The following is a 21291-nucleotide window of genomic DNA, read 5'->3' as shown; positions in this document are numbered from 1 at the left end:
ACCCTTACATATTACCCTTCAGTCTAATGAGCAGAAGAGTAGATACTTCCACTGTGCAACATATATTCTTCGTTCTACCCCAATCCACTGCTGGTCACCCAGCCAAGAAAAAGCCAAGAGCAAAATACATGATTGTACTGACAAAACCAGCAGGGATTTTAGAGAATTGCACTTTCAAGGATCCACTCAGGGAGGTCAAAACCAGATTCAGAGTTCCAAGAATTGTTCTCTCCCAAGCACTTATTTATCCAGGAGATGCTATAATTCATCATGCTTGGGGTGCTGTGTGGTTTCCGGGCTGTATGGCCGTGTTCTAGCAGGATTCTCTCCTGACGTTTCACCTGCATCTGTGGCTGGCATCTTCAGAGGATCTGAATGCCAGCCACAGATACAGGCGAAACGTCAGGAGAGAATGCTGCTAGAACACGGCACCCCAGTAATTCCAGCCATGAAAGCCTTCGACAATACATTCATCATGTTCGTTAGTCTGCTCTGATTTATATTCCTCTGAGATAGTTACAGCTTAACTTGCCGGTAAAGATCCCGCCACAAAAAATTGCAGCAGTTGCAAAAAAGTTACTTTTTTGTCTGATGGGGTAATAAATTATTAAAAACAACTATCCACAGCACAAGATCTATGTATCATAGAGCTCTTATTGGGGGAAAGAAAACATTAGGCTATGTAGGGGTTGTGTTAGGTTCCAGGCTCATTATACAGATAAAAACCACCCAGTTACCTTACTCATCATCACTTCAGGTTCCTCTTTCTTTCAGCAGGAGACGAGTGGGAATCAGCAGTTGAATCTTCTCAGTGTCTCATGATGGAGAAAGAGGACACATATTCAGATGCGAAAAACAAATCTGAACATTGTGATGCAGGTGGGAAAGGGGGGAAAGCATCCATATAAAGGGAGAAATACTTCTGGTCTTTTTCAAAAGGATGACTCTCTACCACTAAAAAATATGCGAAGGACAGAACAGGAATAAGCGCCCTGCAAGTGGAGAAATGGTTAATATTCAGTAGAACACCGATGACAGAAAGACAAAGAAAATACTAACTTCCCATCAAAGGATTCACACAGTGGGAAAAGTATTTAAATACCAGGAGTGTGGGAAAAGTTTACAATTTTAAATTTGATGATGAAAACATTGAAATTGCTCAAAAGTTTCTATTCTTGGTTCAATCAAAAAGAAGACTGTAACCAAGAAATCAGAAGGCAATTGAGACTGAGAAAGGCAGCTATAAAGGAACTCAAAAAGATTGAGAATCTTTTCTGGTTCTAGAAGGATGTGTCACTTGCCATAATATTCTCCAATACTGTTTATGGGTGAGAAAGCTGACAGGAAGAGAGTAGATTCCTTTGGAATATGTTGTTGAAAGAGAGTTTTAATGATATTGTGGGCTGCCAAAAGACAAATCAGCGGGTTCTAGGTCAAATAACAGGTCAATCAGATTGAGGTCAATTACCCATTGATGCTCTGGTGCACATTAGGAAAGTAAATGTGCTTTCTGTTTGCGGTTTGCTGAAAGAGGAGGCGCGTTGCAGCAAGATTTCTTGTCCTAGTGTGCTTCCTTTTGCCCTAGGCATGTTTCTCGCTTTCCACGAGGAAAGTCACAGCACATCTAGCACAACTTTTCACAGGGCGAGGCCGGGGAACACCGGCAGTAATTAGCCTTAGGGTGCAGCCAGAAACAAAAAGCCAGAGAGTGAAGTGTTGTTGTTTTTTTTAAAAAAAGGACCTTCACAAGAGCTGGACAGCTCCAATAAGCTGCTCAATGCTCAACAGCTGACCAAAAACCTGAAAGAGGCAGTTCTCTGTGAGGCAAAAGGAGAACAGGTTTGGGATCCTGCCCATGAACATCAGAAGTCTCAGCTGAGTGTGAAATCTACTATGAGAGAATGTTCAGTTAGAGGAAGCAGAGTCTGGACGGAAGTATTTTAAGTATCCGCTTATGCTATTTGTGAACTGGGAGATTGTATTGTCGAAGGCTTTCATGGCCGGAATCACTGGGGTGCTGTGTGGTTTCCGGGCTGTATGGCCGTGTTCTAGCAGCATTCTCTCCTGACGTTTCGCCTGCATCTGTGGCTGGCATCTTCAGAGGATCCTGGATCAGCCCTGAAAAACAACACGCTACAGAAGAGGTTTGTGAGGCCTGCAATCTTCCCCCAGTGAATTGGACTAGGTCAGCCACTGCCACATAGAAGATCAATAAGTGGGCTAAGTACACCGAGAACCAGCATGCTGTAGCAGTTAAGAGCAGTGGACTCTACTCTGGAGAACTGGGTTTGATTCCCCACTCCTCCACATGAAGTTGCTGGGTGACCTTGGGCTAGTCACAGTTCTCTCTAAACTTTCTCAGCCCCACCTACCTCACAAGGTGTTCTGTTGTGGGGAGAGGAAGGGGAGGAGTTTGTCTGCTGTTTTGAGATTTCTTACAGAAGAGAAAGGCGGAGTATAAATCGAAACGTCTTCTTCTCAGCCTGAAGGCTAGTCACAGACCACAGGGGGGCTTCTTTCAGAGGAGGACATTTGAACCATGAGAACAACAAGTATTTGCAGGGCAGGTGGTTGTTTAACTTTTTTATTTACAAACAAACAGCATAACAACATAACAGTACCCCTAACTCCCCCACCCTACATCCACCCAAGACAAAGAACAAAAACTATATGGACAAAAAAACCTATATACAGATATGTAAGATGCCTGCTCCACACCCTGTTTTGAGGCCTATCTTCTCCTCTGCTGCAGTTCACGCTCCACTCTTTGGAGGCGCCGCATCATGGTGCTCACTGCGTGTGTTGAGAGAGAAAAAAGCAGCGGTTACTTTGTTGTACACCTGCTAACGTCAAACTTTCTCCTGTTGTTCTAGATCAGGGGTCAGCAACCTTTACCACCCAAAGAACCATTTGGACCAATTTTCCACGGCCCTGAAGATCTACCAAGCCGGAGAGGCAGCTCCGCATGGAGCCGCCTCCAGTTTGGCCCCTCCACTCACCTTTCCTGGAGAGACACGCCCATGCTACCCTCCGACCTCCAGGCCACGTGGAGCCACAGTATAAGGCTGAAAGAGCCGCATGCGGCTCCGGAGACGCCGGTTGCAGACCCCTGTTCTAGATACTCACTTGTTGAGAGGCACCGTGCCTCCAGCAACTCGATGGCTCGCTGCATGGCCTCCAGCCTCTCGATCTGGGTGACAGTTGGTGGGGGCTGCTGTCCAGAAGGCCCTGCAGCATGAAGAGGAAGTAATCTTTAAGCAGAGGTTGGGAAATTGAGAGAGTTCCAACAGTGCTCAGCATCCTGACTTTTTTACCAAGAAAAATAAGTCAACGGTGACTGTGGCCTACCAGCTGAATAAGAATTGCCGCTGCCCTCCAGCTGCACTTCCTCCAGCTGCACTTCCACTATATCCTCATGGCCTTCGGCCTCCTCCTCCTCCGCCTCTGGTTCATGCCCTTGATCTTCCCGGGACATCGCTTCCAACCTCACAACGGTGGCTGCAACGTTCAGAAAACAGTCACGATTCAAGCGTTGCCATGACTGCAGATCAAACAAACAACAAAACTGGAGTGTGTTGCTGTGACCAAAGTGTATGACAATGGTCCAGCAGCAATGTGGGAGGGTGGTTCATGTTGCCCTGGGGTGGCTGGTCACTTGATAACTGTGCTCCTAATTACCCCTAGCCCATGGGAGGTCCATTTAGCGTCAACGCAGGCCAGGGCCTTTTTGGCCTTGGCCCCCTCCTGGTGGAACAGCCCCCCTGAGGAGATCAGGGCCCTGAAGGACTTCATGAAGTTCCACAGGGCCTGCAAGACAGAACTGTTCTGCTAGGCATATCGTTGAGGCTGATCATTGACCACCAGTCTCCCCTGGGGCTATATGTCGTCTTAGTCCATAGATGGGTCTCACTTTTCCTGCTTGGTTTTTATGAATTCCAGTGTAGTTGGCTTCATCAAATGCTGTTTTACAGATTATGCCGTTTTATCTTATTATTTTGGGTACTGTTTTCATCTTTTAAATTATGGGTCTTATATGTCGAAACAGTTTTTTATGTAGTGCAATTCTGTTGTACATCGTCCCGAGCCAGACATAGGAGGGGCAATTAACAAATCCAATAAATAAATAAAGCCCTGAGTTATACTCATAATTTATAGATCAGCGGTTCTCAACCTGTGGGTCGCGATCCCTTTGAGGGTCGAATGACCCTTTCACAGGGGTCGCCTAAGACAATTGGAAAACACATATTTCCGATGGTCTTAGAAACCGAGACACAAAGTATTTTATGGCTGGGGGTCACCACAACATGAGGAACTGTATTAAAGGGTCGCGGCATTAGGAAGGTTGAGAACCACTGTAATAGATGGTGGACAAATGTGCCAGACGTCTTTGAACTGGGGTGTCCAGGAAGACACAGAACCATAGAGTTGGAAGGGGCCACCAAGTTCGACCCCCTGCCATGCAGGAATGCACAATGAAAGCACTCCTGACATTGTGAGTTGTCCTGTCAGCAGAGGAACAGACTTCATGGGACAGATCAGGCAAATGTGTTTCTAGATGTCTAAATGAATTGGGGTGTTGATGTTTTCGGGTTGATATTTTGAGGACTCCTGAAAGGCGTCTGCATATGGCCTGGGTAGGGTCCGGCAACATATAGAGTGCAACAGTACAGCTCTATAAATAGATACTGGGTGGGGAAAGCTTACCTTCAGGCCTGCGGTCCTCCCATCGTGGGCGTCCTGCAGCCTCCCACAGGCGGAGAAGTTGTGCAAAGTGTGGAGGCCTCCTGGTCTTTGGTGGGATGCCCTGCCAGGACTCCATTGCGTCCATAAAAACAGACTTCAGTTTCTTAAATTTTGTCCTGCACTGCTCAAGAGTGCGCTCGTATCCGCCATCCTGCAGGTTTCTGGCTATCTCCACGTACACACTCTTGTTTTCGAGGTGCGTGCTCGCCATCAGCCGCCCCGCGTACCCCCTTCTCTCCACAAAGTGCAGCATTCTGTCCACTTCCTCACGCTGCCAGAAAGTGCCCTTCCGGGTGGGAGCCATGGCTAGGGATTGGAGAAGAAAACAATGTTTATTTATGCCCCGCCCTCCCTGGCGAACTGGCTCAGCTATCATCGAACTGGCTCGGCTATCATCGATGGCAATATACAGTCAGAAGCAACCTACATATAAATAGACTTAAAACCATAAATATTTAAATAAAGCGTTATACGTCCTACTATTGACACACCTTTATATGGATGCTTTCTATTCTTTTTCCTCATTGTGTCGCAATATTCAAGTTGTTCTTTTGCATCTGAATATGTAGCCTCTTGCCCCATCACAAGACGCTCGGAGGGTTCATCTGCTGACTCCCACACGTCTTCGGCTGAAAGAAAGAGAAATCTGATGTGATGATGACCATTCAGAGGAGTGAGGTAACATATTTTAATCTATACAACAGATTTTTATCTGTATAACCGACCTGGAACCTAACTTAACCTAACCTTTCCTTCCCTCCCATAAAAGCTCTATGATAAATAGATGTTACGCAGTAAATGGTTGTTATGAATTATTTGTACATAGTAGACAACTGCTAGAGTTTTTTGCAACTGCTAGAGTTTTTTGCAGGGGTATCCTTATCAGCAAGGAAAGATGTAACTATTTCGTAAGAATATAAATCAGAAGTGAAGTACAGCATCTCCTTAAGTTATTACACAGAGGACACTCCAGGAATAGCAATCTCGCAATGGTATTAATCTTGTTAAATAGTGAGAGCAAATTTGTTCCGAGTAAGGTATGCTCATAACTACCAAACAGTGGGCATTTAATCTAGATAGAAAAGCTCTTAAAGACTTGAAGAAAGTGTAAGAGGGAAGAGATTTCAGAGGAGGAACACTGAAAATCTGAGATGAACAAGTGGTCTGTTGAAAAGCAGTGATTCAATGATCAATTTGATTTGATACAAGGCTTCACCAAGGCATATGATTGATTGATTGATTTTCATATTCGATTTGGTAGACCGCCCTACCCCCGAGGGTGATGAATGATGAATGGAAACCGAAATTCCTGAATGATATTCAGAGTAACATCTACAACTAGAAATTTCTCAGGCACTGTCCTAAACCAGATGGACGTATAATAATTCAATTTCAAGCATGTAAATAGCCCTTACTGTTCAAATATAACCTGATAAATACTCTGAATGCTTGCAACCAAGTCATTGCCTCTAGGAAAGGTTGACCTAATTTGGAGCGAACAACCTACCCAGCTACATAGTAGTGAACATTTAACAGTTTCTTCAAGAAGGATAAGAGTAGATAGTTAATGTTTTCGTTAGCCTAAGCAATCATTATGGCTACTCCACAAAGAAAGATAGGGACAGCTTTCAGATTGTAAACTTGCCCAGCACCAGGAACATAATCCCCACCTCCATAATTTTGGAGATTTTTAAAGAGAGGCTGGATGGCCATCTGTCAGAAGGGCTTTGGATGTGTGTTCCTGCATTGCAGGGGGTTGGACTTCGATGGCCCTATGTTGCCTCTCCCCTTTGGGGTTTGGGGTGGCTTACATGATAAAACAGTACACAGATCTAAAGCTTACTGAAAAGAAACGTCAATTTGTATGCAAAGATTCCAGATACTGGAATGGAGAAACAGTTCCAAACTCAATGAAAAGGCAGCTTTGTAACATCTACCTTACTTTCTTCAGTGTTACATTCAAACCATAATTAAAAGTTAACTTTTTCCTCGTTTAACCGTATGGGATGGTTGTCTCAGGGAAAGAAACCCCCTCACCCACAGACTAATATCTATATACATATTTGGGGGTATGAATAAATGGCAGCAGCATGTGAGTAGAGATGTGAATCCCCAACCCCAACAACTGTGCAGTGTCTGAGTGGGGAAAATTATTAGTGGGTGCTGGGCTATGCTATCTGCTGATGTCTCAGTGTGTGAGAAAGACAGAGAGACTATTTCAGAGGTGAAATGATCATGACTTTGTATGTATTTTTTCACTAGTGTCCAGTGTTTCTTTTTTTAGAGTAGGCAATTACTTTAGATTTTCAGTAATTCATTCTCAGGCCTTCCCTAACTAAATATTATGTAAAGGTTTTTAAAGAATCTCTGAAGACCAACTCTCTTCCTAGTTAGCAGGACAGTATCATCAGAATAAAGTTGCTGCATAATCCATTGCAACTTATACTATACTAAAGAGATCTAATGAAGTATAAGAAGAAAAAGAAGTCACGTTAGAGTAGGCTGTGAAATTTAACAATGTGCTATTCTGGGCAATTGTTAATAGAGGCACTGGAGTCTGTGATAGCATTCCTTTTTGTATTCAATCAGAAGTCTGGGAGTCATATTTTAAGAATTCATTTATTATTCCTAGGGAGTTATCTACTTTTGAGATAGCATAAGATAGCTTTTGAGATAGCTTTTGAGATAGCATAAGAAAGAGCCTGCTGGATCAGATCAGAGTCCACCTAGTCCAGCACTCTGCTACTCGCAGTGGTCCACCAGATGCCTTTGGGAGCTCACATGCAGGATGCGAAACTAGACCCTTCTAGGAATACTATCAAATGCCCCTTTTAAATTGATAAATCCTGAATTAAAAGAACCATTTGAGAAGTGGTTTTCTGTCAGAAATCTTTTCTGTCAGAGATATTGTTATGTCAGAAGGTAAAATGTAATCAGCAGTCTACAGCTGAACTGCCCCTCCTGAATTATCTCAGGCCAAAAATGTCCCCCTGTTCAAGCCAATCTATTAATCAAGCCAATAAGGATAAGGAATATAATTTACCCAAATAGGATAACAGAGTGATTGGTTGATAACAGCTTTTATCCAAAAGATCTCTGTCTACTAAGATGGGTTTAATTTAAAACGTTTTTCATTAGGAATAAAATCTACTTCAGGGGCAACATAGAAATCCAATAATAAATAAATAAACTGCCCTTTGCCACAGCTTCACTCAGTCAAACAACTCTCATAGAATCATAGAATTGGAAGAGACCCCAAGGGCCATCAAGTCTAACCTCCTGCCATGAAGGAACACACATCCAAAGCACTCTTGACATCCAGCCTCTGTTTAAAAACCTCCAAAGAAGGAGACTCCACCACACTCCGAGGCAGTGCATTCCACTGTCGAACAGCTCTTACTGTCAAGAAGTTTTTGCTGATGTTTAGGTGGACTCTTTTTTCCTTCACCTTGAACCCATTATTCAACTTTCTAACTGCTCTCTCACTGCCCTCTCAACGGCTGTTTTCCATCCATCCCTCTCTAACATCCTGTCAGAGGCAGAACATAACTCCCCCATCACAGCATAGGTGAGCTCCTTGCTGAAGTCTAGCAACTTCAGATCAATGCCAGAGAGCCAGCAAAGTGTAGTGGTTAAAAACAGGTGGACTCTTATCTGGAGAACTGGGTTTGATTCCCCGCTCTTCCAAATGAGCAGTGGTCTGCCCATCCTCCAAAAGTCTGAGCTCACATAGGCTGATTCCGCACACGCAGAATAATGCACTTTCAAGCTGCTTTCAGGGCTCTTTGAAGCTGTGCGGAATGGCAAAAACAGTTGTGAAAGCAGCTTGAAAGTGCATTATTTTGCGTGTGCGGAACCAGCCATAGAGACTAAAATACTTATGCTAGGCCTGTCGCTCAAGGTTCTGGCAATGCTACCAACCACTGAAATCTTTCAGAGCTTGAAAAGAAGACTGATTGGCCAAGAGTATCAGAGTCTGACTAGGGAAGGTAGTAAGTTCTGTAGACCCCTTTTTATTGGAATTTATCCTAAGGCAGTCTATATGGCAAAGTATTTAATACAACTAACGGAGCCCAAACAATGCTGAGCCTGTACACATGTGAAGTGTAATGTGCTCTCATTTGCCCTGCTGCACGGGAGAGAACTGAAAATTCCCCATCAAAAGAGAACTTGCATACTCAGTATGAACTGTATGGGCATGTGCTGCTTGTCCTGTTTATGATTCACTTAGATCAAATAATTTATCAGACCAACAATTTTTTTTACACTTACTGAATAATGATACAGATAATAAACTGACACAACAGCAAAATTTGAATGCAATGTCAAATTTGGAGTAAGATTTGCACAGATTGTAAACATCTGAATTCCTTTTGTTTGTGTCACATGCTGACATGCCAATAAAGGTTGACTTGACTTGACTCACTTGTCTGTTGTGGGGAGAGGAAGGGAAAGGAGTTTGTAAATCGCCTTGAGTCCCCTTACAGGAGAGAAAGGCGGGGTGTAAATCCAAACTCCTTGTCTTCTTCAGCAACCTAAATCCTTCAGTCCCAGCGGCAAGAGGACCTGTTGGGTCATCTTACTACGGTTCCCCTACCAGGGCCAGAATGACCCATCCTCAGAAAGGCACCCCACTATTTGGAAACATAACCCATATCCTCTCTCCCCTCAAAGAAACAGGGGTCCCCGCAATGAGGGGGCAGGCACAGCCCCTTGGGGAGGTTGTTCCTTACTGGTGGGGGTGATACAGAAAAGGCCCTCTCTCATGAACCCCCCAAATGAGCACCTTTAACTGGTTGGACAGTTAGAGAGGGCAGCTTTCTGCAAACTTTTCATGGGCAGGAACACATGGGAGAAGATGGTTCTTCAGATACCCCAGACTTAAGCCATGTTGTGCTCTAAAGGACAAAACCAGCAACATGAATTGGGATCAGGAATACATTGGGATCAGGGAACATGTGCTCCTGCTAGCTGACCCTGACCAGCAACCCAGCTGCCACATTCTGCAGAAGTTGCAACTTCCAAACACTCTTCAAGGAAAGCCCCAAGAAGAGCACGTTGTGTCAGTCCAGTCTGGATGTTACTGAGTCCTGGATCCCTGTGGCTAGGTCTGACTGAACCAGAAGTGAAAACACTCCCTCACTGCAGCCTCCTGATTTCTTAAGGGGACCGCTGTGTGAAGCAGCACTCCCAAACGGCAAACCTGGCTTTACTAGGGGAATATAACCCCATACTGGATAGCCCAGGATAGCCCGAACTCGCCAGATCTCTGAAGCTAAGCAGTGCCCTGGTCTCATTTGACAGAGGGTTCCACCAGGCTGGGGCCAGGACCCCAAAAGTGCTAGTTGAGGACAATCAGACATTCTTCGGGCCAGGGACCACTAGTAGGATGTCACTAGCAGAGCGTAAGGCTCTCTGGAGAGGTGGTTCCACAGGCACCCTGGTCCCAGACTGCTTAGGGCTTCGAGTGTCAAAACTAAAACCTTGAACCAGATTCGGTACTCCACCTGGAGCCAATGCAGCTGATGGAGCACAGGTCCAATATGTACCCTCCGTGGTGTTCCCGTGAGGACTTGTGCAGGGGCATTCTGGACCAGCTGCAATTTCTGGATCAGACCCAAGGGCAGCCCTGCGTAGAGGGAGTTGCAGTAATCCAATCTGGAGGTGACCATTGCATGGATCACTGTAGCGAGGTCGTGGCGAGACAGGTAGGGCGTCTGTTGCCTGATCTGGCAAAGATGGAAAAATGTCAGCCTGGCAACGTTTGTGACCTGGGCCTCCATAGAAAAAGGCAGTGGCGTACGGCCCTAGGGACAGGGGGTACCCTCTGTCCCCGGGGGCCACTAATCTGGTCACGTAGGGGGCACAAAATCCCCGCCCCGCATGACCAGGAAGATGGCAAGGCAGCAGGAAGTCCTGCTGCCTTGTCGCCTTCAGATGCCCTTGGCCCCCCCATATCATCGACGTAGACGGGGCCAAGAAAACGGGAGGACACTGCCCCTCCCAAGCCTCCCCCCACCCCAGCTCCTAGCTGGCAGCCGGCAGTCCCTTCTTCCCTCCCCTCTAGGAAGAGCAGAAGGAACTGAGGCTCCATCCTCCTCCATCCCCGTGCTTATAAAAGCAAAGGAGACGAGGACGGAGCCTTCCCACCATACGTCCCTGTATCTATGTATCCAAGCTCTTGACAGACGGCTTAGCTGGATGTCATCAGCATCCTGGTGACAACTCAGCCTGAAACTCTGGGCCAGCTGGCACATATAGATGTTGAAGAGCATTGGGGAAAGAACTGCTCCTTGGGAGACCCCACACACCAAAGAATGGCACAGTGAGGCCCTCTCCCCCAATGCTACCCACAGTCCCTGAACCCGAAGAAAGGACACCAGCCATTCCAAGGCTGATCCCCTCAAACCGGCTTCAGCAAGGCAGGTCATGTCTCTGCCATAAAAGCACGTGCTTCGCTTTGTAGGCTCAACGTCCCAGGATCAGGGCCTGGCGTCTTCACATAAAAGGAACTAAGGAGAAGCAGGGTGGGAAAACACTCTTGCCAGAGAGTCTCTGCCCCTCAGAGGACAGTACTCGGCCAGAACGTGCAAAAGTGATCTGACTTGGGGGAAAGTCACTCTTTCTCCCAGGTTCAAGAACTACAGGCCCCCTTTCCGCCTTCACAACTCATCCCAGATCTGCTGAGGACAAACTCAACGTGAGAGGACCGAAAAGGCCGGAGAGACGCACCAGCCCTCGGAAGCGACTGCAGACCCAGGACAGACATCTAAGCAACTACCTGCCAGTTCCTCATCATCATCAGAGATGAGGAGAAAACGGTCTTCCTCCTCTTCCAGCCGGGATATGAGGTCAGGTTTGGAAATCAGAGGTCCTTTGGTCAGGAAAGAAAAAGAACATACAGTTAGAAGAATTCTTTGCTCACATAAATCCCCAAGCCAGATAAACTGTCTCTTTATAAATATAAACCACGTTCTCTGCTCAGTCCTTACTTGGGCCTGACTGAAATGCCAGCAGAGAGCAAAAAGGGATTGAAGGGAAGCCATCAGAATATCCTCCACAGACACATCTCAGTCCAGCAAGACCCAGGATGGAGGGAAGCCCTTGTTGAAACTGCCCCACCTTCTGCAGACCAGACCCCTTTGGATGCCCTCAGGGGGTTCAGACACAGGACTACCAGGCAAGGCATGGAGAGCCCAGGACCCCTCCCACATCAGAGGAAGGATCACGAGGGGTGGCAGAGGTCAGACTTTGGGCCCAGGGCAGACGGCCCAACCACATCATTCTCCTTAAGGGACAGAGGCGACCCAGGAGAAAAGGATCCTCACCCAGAGAGGTCACGTTCCCATAATTCTCCAGCATGACCTCCTTGTACAGAGCTCTTTGGGTGGGGCGCAGCATGGTCCACTCCTCCTGGGTGAAATGCACAGCCACCTCCTCAAAAGAAACGCAACCCTGCACGAAGAAGAAAGCGTTTATGTGGCTGGGAAGCTGGGGGGGAGGGGGGGGAACAAAATAATAGTCAACGAATGCTAGAAATCTGCACAAAGATGAGGGGAGCGGGCCCTCTGAGGACACTGAATTTCCACCCCCACCCCCAGCCTTCACTGGGTCCTTCTTATGGCCATATGGGAAAGGGAGGACCAAATTATTTTCTGGTGGATATTCTTGGGCCAGTACTGCTCCAAGGAAGTCCCTCCTTGGGCTTCCTCGGGAGGTGGTGGGCCCTCCTTCTTGGGTGGTTTTAAAGCAGAGGCCAGATGGCCACCTGACTGCAATGCTGATCCAGCGACCTTAGGCAGATCCTGAGAGGCAGGGCAGGAAGAGATGAGCCGCTGCTCAGTCCTCGTGGTCCTTTCTTGCATCCCCAGGATAATGCCAACCACCACATCCGTTTCAGGAAGGAATTTTCCTCCAGGCCAGATTGACCAGGGATCCCGGAGCTGTCATGCCATCTTCTGGGCATACGGCAGGGGTTGCTGGGGGAGTGTGCGTCTATTGTGGGGGAGGGGAGGTAACTGGGAATTTCCTGCATGGGGGGTTGGACAAGGTGGTCTTTGGGGTCCCTTCCAGCTCTACATTTCTATTCTTTCCTGTATCCTCAGTGGGGAGACTTGACAACCTGAGCCTTCCAACAGAAAAGGAAGCATCCCTGCCTTCTGCTACTCATCTCCCCAGAGATACCCCCTTACCTGACCTAGATGTGTGGCGGCTGTAGTCCCTTCACCACACAGAGACGGTGGAGAAAGCATCCAGAGTGTCCTTCTGCTGTTGCCGGAGAGGAAGAGGAAGAAAGAGGATGGGAACCCCATTTTTCTAGACACATTTTCTCTGCCAACCCATGGAATGAACCTCTATCCAGACTGGACTGGGGGGGGGGGGGAATGTAAGAAGCTAGGTTTGATAAATGAAGGATAAACGAAGGTTGAGCCCCTAAGCTGTTCTCTGCTCAGACAGCCATTCTCTATGGAGGGGGAGTTCCCTCCACCACCACCCCTTGAAATGCTTCCTCCCAATTTTCCTCCCATTCTTGGAGTGGAATGAATCCCTGACCATGCCTACTGCTGCACTGTTCCGTCCTCCCAAATCTTCCAGCTTGCCCCACAATGCCTCCTGCATGTGCTGGGAATAAGGCAGGGCTGCAGGTGGGAGATGCCAGCTAGGAATGAATGTCTCCCTGCACTGAGAAAACTAGCCTTTCAAGGAAACAGTTCCTGCCTTCTTCTTTGTCTGTTATGCTTTTCTGTTGCAGGGAGATTTTCATAGAGGGGAAACGCATTCCTGCGCCCGCAGTCTTTAGTGACACCACCTTGAATCCAGGCACGGAAAAAGCAGGTGAGAAGTACCAAAATTTATGCCATCCACTCCAGCATCTCCGGGTTCTGCCAGCTCTTCCTCCTGGACTGGTGGAGCAGGTCCGAGACTCAGATTTGTATACACGCCTCTTCCCTGTTGACCCTGGAGAGAGAACTGTGGCTCATAAGCTATAGGAGCTTGGAGGGAAAACTTCGCTTCTTACATGGCCAGGGAGGCAGAAAAGCAGTTCCAGAACGACAGGAGATGGAGCAGAACTTGGAAGGAGGAGTTGAGGTGGATTCAGGGGCAACATCTTAGGGCTTTTCTGCAAGGCAGAAGCCTTCTGGGATCCCCCACTGATGCTGTCGTGCGACTACAATCTGGGGGCAATGGGGCTTCCCCATGGCAGGTTTCCCACCCAGACTCCCAGCAGGGGCCACCCTCCCCGCAACATGCTCCCAAAACCTGGGGCTTTTTAAGGTGGCTTACATAATCAGCAATAGAAAATCATTGCACGAATATAGCTTGAGGCAGTTTGCAAGACCCGAGCAAGGCAGCATTTTGGAGGGTCTTCATTTGTAGGGTTGCCATGACGTGAAAGGGCCTTATGGGCACTTAACACACAAACATACATATGCACGGTTATGCGGACACAACACTGCTGGGTAGAAGACCAAGAAAGATCTCTCCCGCACCTTCCCGAGGCAGGGAAAAGAGAACTGGCTGCCATTCATCTGAAACGGCCGTGATGGGGCTTGTCTGCAAAATCCAGCACCACAGCAAAAGAAGATTTGGGGAAGAAGATCGGATAAAAACCAAGGGGAACTCCATGGGGAAAGCAGGGCCAAAGCAAACGGTAAAAAGCCTCATACCCCTTCTCTCCCGCTTCCCCCCCCCCCCCCACGCCGCTCTATTGCCGCTCCTTTCTAAAAGGGCCTCTGGGACGGGCAGCCACTTGAGCACGTCCAAGGCGCGGAGTTCGGATCCTGCTCTCCAGCCCAGGCAGGCGCCTCGGGGCTCTGCGCAAAGGGGCCCAGGGGCGCTCCCTGGTGCAGAAGAGGGGGAGGCAGGGTGGGATCCAGGGGAGGAGGGTGGCTTTTTTTTTGCACCTCCCCTTTCATCGACCCTCTTTTCTCTTGCATTCTCTTGCAATGTCTTGCAGCCCCCCCCCCCCCCCCCCCACCCCCCCCACCCCCTTCTCTCCCTCCAAAGCTCTTTCCATGCTCACCGGATTCCTCCAAGCAGCAGCCCAGCAAACACAAAGGGGGCTCCTGCGAGGGGGAGGGACAGGAAATGGCTCTCCTCCCCCCTTTCCCATGTGCCTTTCTAGGACTGGACCCCCTCTTTCTTTAACCCTTGAAGAGTATTTCAGGATTGAAAGTGGGGGGCTGGTGAGTACAAATGCGCAAAATATTTTGCACTTTGCTCTGATTGGACTGCTTTGTCGCGTTAACATCTGGATTCAGAGAACCAACGCTTACAAAATGCTTAAGTTCGGTGTTTAACTTTTTATTAGGTTATTCTTGCTGTTCACTACATTTATTTGGTCGATTTTTGCCCATCCATTTAATAAATACTATTTATTCCGTTTTGTGGCGTTCTTGGGTTTGGGGACTTAAGTTGGAAGCAAGAACTTGAGCCTTTGTTGCTTACCGCTTCCAGAGAAACCTTTTTTTTTAAAGGGACTCAACTTGCAAGTGTCCTACCTTGCAGGGCTGGAGACTTGGTCCCTTGGTCAGTGGTGGGCAGTGACCTGGACAGTTTAGAGAGCTGGGCCAAGGTTAACAAAATGAATTTCAATAGAGATAAATGTAAGATACTACACATAGGCAAAAAAAAATGAAATGCACAGGTATAGGATGGGTGATACCTGGCTTGATAACAGTGCATGTGAAAGGGATCTGGGAGTCTTAGTAGACCACAAACTGAACATGAGTCAGCAGTGTGATGTGGCGGCCAAGAAAGCCAATGCAGTTCTGGGCACTACAATTCAAGAAGGAGATTGACAAGCTGGAACAGGTCCAGAGGAGGGCGACCAAAATGATAAAAGGTCTGGATTCCATGATTCCATGCCCTATAAGGTCCATGCAGGAGAACGCAGCTACCAAGGGTCGTCAGGATGGGTCCCTGCCAGACTCGATGTAGATACACTCTGCTTCCCCAGGGCTTCCACATTAGCCTTCTAGTTGTACTAGAAGACGAACTTGTGGGCAGGGAAGAACTGGATCCACAGACCACGAAGCCCAACTCGATCCCATTGCACATCCCAAACCAAATCAAGCCACATAAGCATTAACTAATCTTTTTGGAGGGAATGGCACAGCCAATGCATAGTAAACCCTCACCCTGGCTCAAGTCAGTGAGCCCAGCCACAAGCTTCTCCATAGCCTCAGGGCAACTTTATGAAAAAGAATGTGGTGTGTATATACCTCAGGATGATGCCTTAAAGGCAAGAAAGGAGGGTTGCCAACTCTGGGTTGGGAAATTCCTGGAGATTTGGGGGTAGAGTTTGCAGAGTGATGGGTTTAATTATTTTATATCGGGGAGGGATCTCAGTGGGCTACAATACCATAGATTCCACCCTGCCTAACAGCCACCTTCCCCAGCGGAAATGATCTCTATTGTCTAGACCAGGGGTAGGGAACCTGCGGCTCTCCAGATGTTCAGGAACTACAATTCCCATCAGCCCCTACCAGCATGGCCAATTGGCCATGCTGACAGAGGCTGATGGGAATTGTAGTTCCTGAACATCTGGAGAGCCGCAGGTTCCCTACCCCTGGGTTAAACAGAAGGAGTCACTATTCTTAGGGAAACATCAAAGGAAAAATGCCGGGGGGGGGGAGGGGAGGGGGGCTACCTTTAGGTTTCCCAGGCAGGTCACCAGTGCTGGCTGCAACGGAGACCAAGCTGCCTGGGAGGAGCTGCATATTTTTTAAAAATAAATACATAATAAAAGGCCAAGATGCAGGAACAGGTGGTGAGATGGCACAGGACATGATCAGAGATCCAAATCCAAACCTTTATTGACATAAGTTAGATGTTATACATAAATAGAGAACAAGTAAAAACATTGCTATAAATATGCTAGGCTTAAATGTCTCCGCATAAACAATGTATTTCTGTATAAGGGATTCGTTGGAACCTACCAGACAAGATTGAAGATGGAAATGCACTAGTTCTTGTTTGCATGAAAGCTTTGCGAAGACAAGGTGTATCTAAAAGAGAGAGGTAATTGGAGGTAGATCTGATACTCGCCAAGATGCCCAGGAATTGGGGGGTGGTGGTGGTGGTGTAGTTTTATTTGGCTGGACACCATAGTTGTTCCTCATGGTCTAATAATCTGGATCAAATATACCCTCAAAAGCCACATGGATTGCCCCCAACTTTTTGACAACACCCCCCCCCCCCCAACCTATTTCCTTTTCCTTTTCTCATCAGTATTCCCCTTCTGGGGTCTCCCCTTCTGTTTCAAATACAAGAATGGATCGAGCCAGTGTCTTTCTTCTCTGGGTAAGATCCCAAAGGGTGTCTTTTCCACTGGATGTCCTCTAGAGTCAGTGTGGTGTAGTGCTTAATAACAGGTGAACTCTAGTCTGGTGAACTGGATTTATTTTTCCGCTCCTCCACCCGAAACCTGCTGTGTGATCCTGGGCTAGTCACAGTTCTCTCAGAACTCTCTCAGCCCCACCTACCTCACAAGGTGTCTGCGATGAGGAGAGGAAGGGAAATTTATAAGCCACTTTGAGGCTCCTTACGGTTGAGAAAAGCAGCGTATAAATCCATGCTCTTCTTCTTCTCCTTGAATGTTCGTGGGCTGCTTTTATGAAACCCAACCCTGTGTGGGAAACATGCTCTGCTCCAACATCTCTATTTACGATATTCTTTCCTTATACTTGTTTGTGCGCTAGAATACAGAGGAAATATTTTCCCCTGTGCTCAAAGAACAGAAGTGGAATGGACAGAATGTCCTGCAAGTACCTATTTTTCCTTAGTGGGTGCTGCCATAAAACCAGGAATATATCTTTTGTCCTCTGTTTGTGACAAATCAACTTCTGTGAAGGCAAATCTGGTAAGTGTGAACTGCAGATTTCACCCCGGGTGCCTTTTTCAACCCCCAAACTAGGTCTGGGGGAATCTTTCCTTTGCCTGCTGTCCTGTTCACTTAACAATGAAGGCATCTGATAAAGGGATGAATGCTCAGACATCTAACCTTTCTGACTTCTCTCAGAAGGGAAAGTTACATTACTGCAAGGAGAAAGGGATATTTCCTTGTCTTTCCAGGGTCCAGTGACATTTGGGGATGTGTCTGTTCATTTCACTGAGAAGGATGGGCTCTGCTGGATCCAGATCAAAGAGGGCTTCACAAGGAAGTCATGGAGGGCAATCGTCAGTGGCCACTCTGGGTAAAGGTCCCCTTTCCCTGGATTCACAGATGCACTGAAGTAAAATTATTCTCATAATGACTTTCATTAGGGGAGTGGAATGGATCAGAACCACATGCACTCAGCAGAATGGCTTCTGCCCGTGGACTCCCCAAGTATTAGTTGTCAGGTAAAATAACCCCTTGTAAACTAAAAAAGGACATTTCCCTAAAGAGTCATTGAAGACTGAGCAGGTAAATTGCCATAAAAACCCAAGTGGCAGACAGTTCAGAGGCTTTTTAACCAGTGAGCCTCAAAGGGCTATTTTGAGTTCCTTCTAGGAAGGATAAGGTGTGTTTTTTTTAATCCTACATAGAGGAATCAGGTGGGAAAAGTTTGTAAAACAAATTTGGGATTGTTACTAGGAGTGCAGTGTTTTGGGGAACCATCCCCTCCTCACCCTGTCCTGGGGGGTTTCTGGATCCTTCTAAAGAGAGAGGGGCCATTTGGCAGCATCAGGAGAGATGGCATCAGACCAGGGTGGTGGGTGATCTGTCTGGGTTTGGGATTCTCATCCTGGTCCTGAAGTTCCCTGCTCCCTTCTGGGCAGCAAGCAGGATCAGCAGGCAGATACTTTCGGGATCTGAGTAGTAGAGGCCCCCCCCCCCCTTTCACTGAGAAAAACTATGTGTGGCTCAAGACAGTGAGCCTGGCCAGAAGCTTCTACGTGCCCTCCACTCAGGGAATAGAAGATTGATTTTTTCCTAACATATGAACAGGGATTCTTGGTCATCCAGTGGCTTCCTCCCTCCCATTCAGGATTCCTCCTTGGAGGCAAGAAGTAGCCCCAGTCGAGAGATGGCAGGGGTTCCAATCCTGCCTTGCCACTTCTGCACTTTGCAGGGGATTCGGAGTGAGGCTCGCTGGGGAAAGTGTTGCAAGGGAAAGTGGGCAGGGCGAAGCCAGGAGCAGCTCCTCCCCCCCCTCCCCCTTTGCAGGGAATAAGGGTTAAAGGGAAGGAGCCTGAGTTCCTAGAGTGGCATCAACTCAATAATCCACGTGATTTGCCACAGCCACTTCCGGACACACTGCCCAAAGGAGCGGCTGGTTTGCTAATGCTGTCGGATTAGGGGCGCTGCCGGCGGATTTAAAAACTAGGTAAGCGACAAATATTTATTTCCCTTTTATTTTTTTGTGTGTGCAAATATTGCCCAAGAAGATTTCTCTGGCTTGGAGAGAGGAATAGTGCAGAGGGGAGGCAGAGCGTTTGGGGTCTTGCAAAGAGTCCTGCACGATTCACCCCTTGCAGACTCCCTAGTGAAGCAAGTCACTTTATGCACCGTGTTGCAAAGCCTTTTCCCAACTTAGGCAGCTTCTCTTCTTCCCCGGAAGTGGACCTCCCCCGGGGATCCCGCGGTCTCTGCACGCTTGCTGTTGCATCTTTGCATTCGGCTGCTGTCTGCAATCTTGCTGTTGCATCTTTGCATTCGCCTCTCTTTTGGCATTTTATTGCCGTCCTTCTCATCCTCCTGGCTTTGTTGTGGGACTGTGCTGATCCTGTCAAGTGTCTGTCACTACCAGTCGTGAAAGAGTTAACAGCTTGTTGTATGCTGAGGTCATGTTGAATAGAACAGAATGGACGAAAGTATAGACTGGAGCAGATAGACAGAGAAAAGTTGGATGTGTAGTCAAGAAGCAGTCATAAGTGTATAGTTAGTACTGTAAATATGTAATAGAGTGGTACAGCAATTATTTGTTTTACTTCATGTAACTATACCTGTAGAGAAAGAGGCCGACTGCCACGCCTGCTCAATAAACAAAACAACTGAAAATACACAAGCAAAGTAAAAATAACAGTTTAAAACATTCAGTAGCGTAACTTTCCTTGCAACAAATGCAAGCAAAGGAAAACAAGAAATATAACTGATAAAACTAACTGGCAGAGTTTAACTACTTGAAATTACTTAAGATAACAGGCAAGATAGCCAAACAGAGTAATAGGAGTAAAAGTAAAGAGAAAGATAGAGATGAGAGTGTTGAACGGGAATTATACAAAAACTACTGGTCAGGTGGCATAAACAGAACAATCATAGTAATTTGCTGAGTCAGCTTGGCAAAAAGTCATTGTGCTAACAGGTGTAAATGCTTGATGAGATTGTTAGAGTCCTAATTGCAAAGAAAACAGTCTACAGCTGGGTTATAACTTTTAGCTGAAGCAGCTACAAACAGGTTGGAGAAAATTTAAGTGATATAAACAATTCCTCCACAATACCCTCTTTGGCTACTAAACTTTTCTGTAAAGCAACTCAAAGTATCTGGCTGTTTTCTTAGTGTCTCTTAACTCTGCTAATTAAGTATCTCTGTAAGCATATCCCAACAGTCTGGCATGGTCCCAAAAGACCTGCAGGGTTTTTTTCTTGCTGTTCCTGAAGAGCAAACTTGGATTTTGGAGGGTTCCCTTTACCACTCTGCTGTGGCTTACTGAACACGTGATTCTGTCTTTTTTAATGCCTGTCAGCAAATCTTGCTTGTAGGTTGGTGCAGGTGGGTAGCTTTTGCTAATGTAAGATCTTTTGTGGCTAGAAATTTGCCTCTCCTCTTGGGGTCATGGGCAACTGGGACAATCCAGTCGCTTTGTGATGGTTCAGCAAGTTCTCAATAGAAGCCTTGGTTTTCTCAAATCAGTCACAGATTCTGAAAGATTTTGACCTTACTCCACTTTGTAGGGCAAAAATATTGAGATCTGAGATTGCAAATGCCTTAGCAGACCAGGTGCTCAGGAGCAGCAACAGCAGAAGGCCATTGCTTTCATGTGAGCTCCCAAAGGCACCCCGTGGGCCACTGCGAGTAGCAGAGTGCTGGACTAGATGGACTCTGGTCTGATCCAGCAGGCTCTTTCTTATGTTCTTACAAGTGGGAACCAGCAAGGAATTGTAGGAGGCATCTCGTTTCCCACTCCTCCACTATTTCTTGAGAGCCAGTGTGGTGTAGTGGTTAAGAGTAGGTGGATTCTAATCTGGAGAACCGGATTTGATTCCCCACTCCTCCACCTGAGTGGCAGAGGCTTACCTGGTGAACCAGATGTGTTTCCGCACTCCTACATTCCTGCTGAGTGACCTTGGGCTAGTCACAGTCCTTCGGAACTCTTTCAGCCTCACCAGCCTCACAAGGTGTCTGTTGTGGGGAGAGGAAGGAAAAGGAGTTTGTAAGCCACCTTGAGTCTCCTTACAGGAGAGAAAGGTGGGGTATACATCCTTATTATTATTATTGGTTGATTTCACAGATGCCAGTTCTTTAGCTGGTTGCTGGCCTTTCGTTACAATTCAAGTTTCACCCAGAGGCCTAAGAAGTTGTCATGTATCAACATAGTATTTGTGCGGATCCCAGCAGG

The 21291-nt window shown here is 47.1% G+C and overlaps 1 protein-coding gene and 1 pseudogene across 5 annotated transcripts; one reads left to right on the top strand and one right to left on the bottom strand.

Annotated features, from left to right (window-relative positions):
• Positions 1–2562: 2562 nt before the first annotated feature.
• On the bottom strand, positions 2563–14905 carry LOC125428767 (zinc finger protein with KRAB and SCAN domains 2-like). 5 transcript variants are annotated; one of them, XM_048489390.1, is made up of 10 exons: positions 14768–14905; positions 12936–13701; positions 12072–12198; positions 11525–11617; positions 10251–10472; positions 5235–5372; positions 4705–5049; positions 3349–3498; positions 3127–3228; positions 2563–2793 (listed from the first exon to the last, which is right to left on the bottom strand). In XM_048489390.1, exons 2-10 carry the CDS (start codon positions 13053–13055, stop codon positions 2732–2734), a joined length of 1359 nt encoding a protein of 452 aa, XP_048345347.1. In that variant the 5' UTR covers positions 13056–13701; positions 14768–14905; the 3' UTR covers positions 2563–2731. The 5 variants fall into 5 exon arrangements, with proteins under 5 accessions (XP_048345347.1, XP_048345349.1, XP_048345350.1 ...); XM_048489392.1 differs by having other exon boundaries at positions 5235–5366; XM_048489393.1 differs by having other exon boundaries at positions 10293–10472.
• Positions 14906–18982: 4077 nt separating this feature from the next.
• Positions 18983–21291, top strand: part of LOC125428523 — a 73646-nt pseudogene continuing 71337 nt past the window's right edge.

The sequence above is a fragment of the Sphaerodactylus townsendi genome, linkage group LG03 (assembly GCF_021028975.2).
Source record: "Sphaerodactylus townsendi isolate TG3544 linkage group LG03, MPM_Stown_v2.3, whole genome shotgun sequence".
Classification (NCBI taxonomy): domain Eukaryota; kingdom Metazoa; phylum Chordata; class Lepidosauria; order Squamata; family Sphaerodactylidae; genus Sphaerodactylus; species Sphaerodactylus townsendi.
Note: the sequence above shows the minus strand (reverse complement) of the source record. Positions and strands in the feature narration are given on the sequence as shown.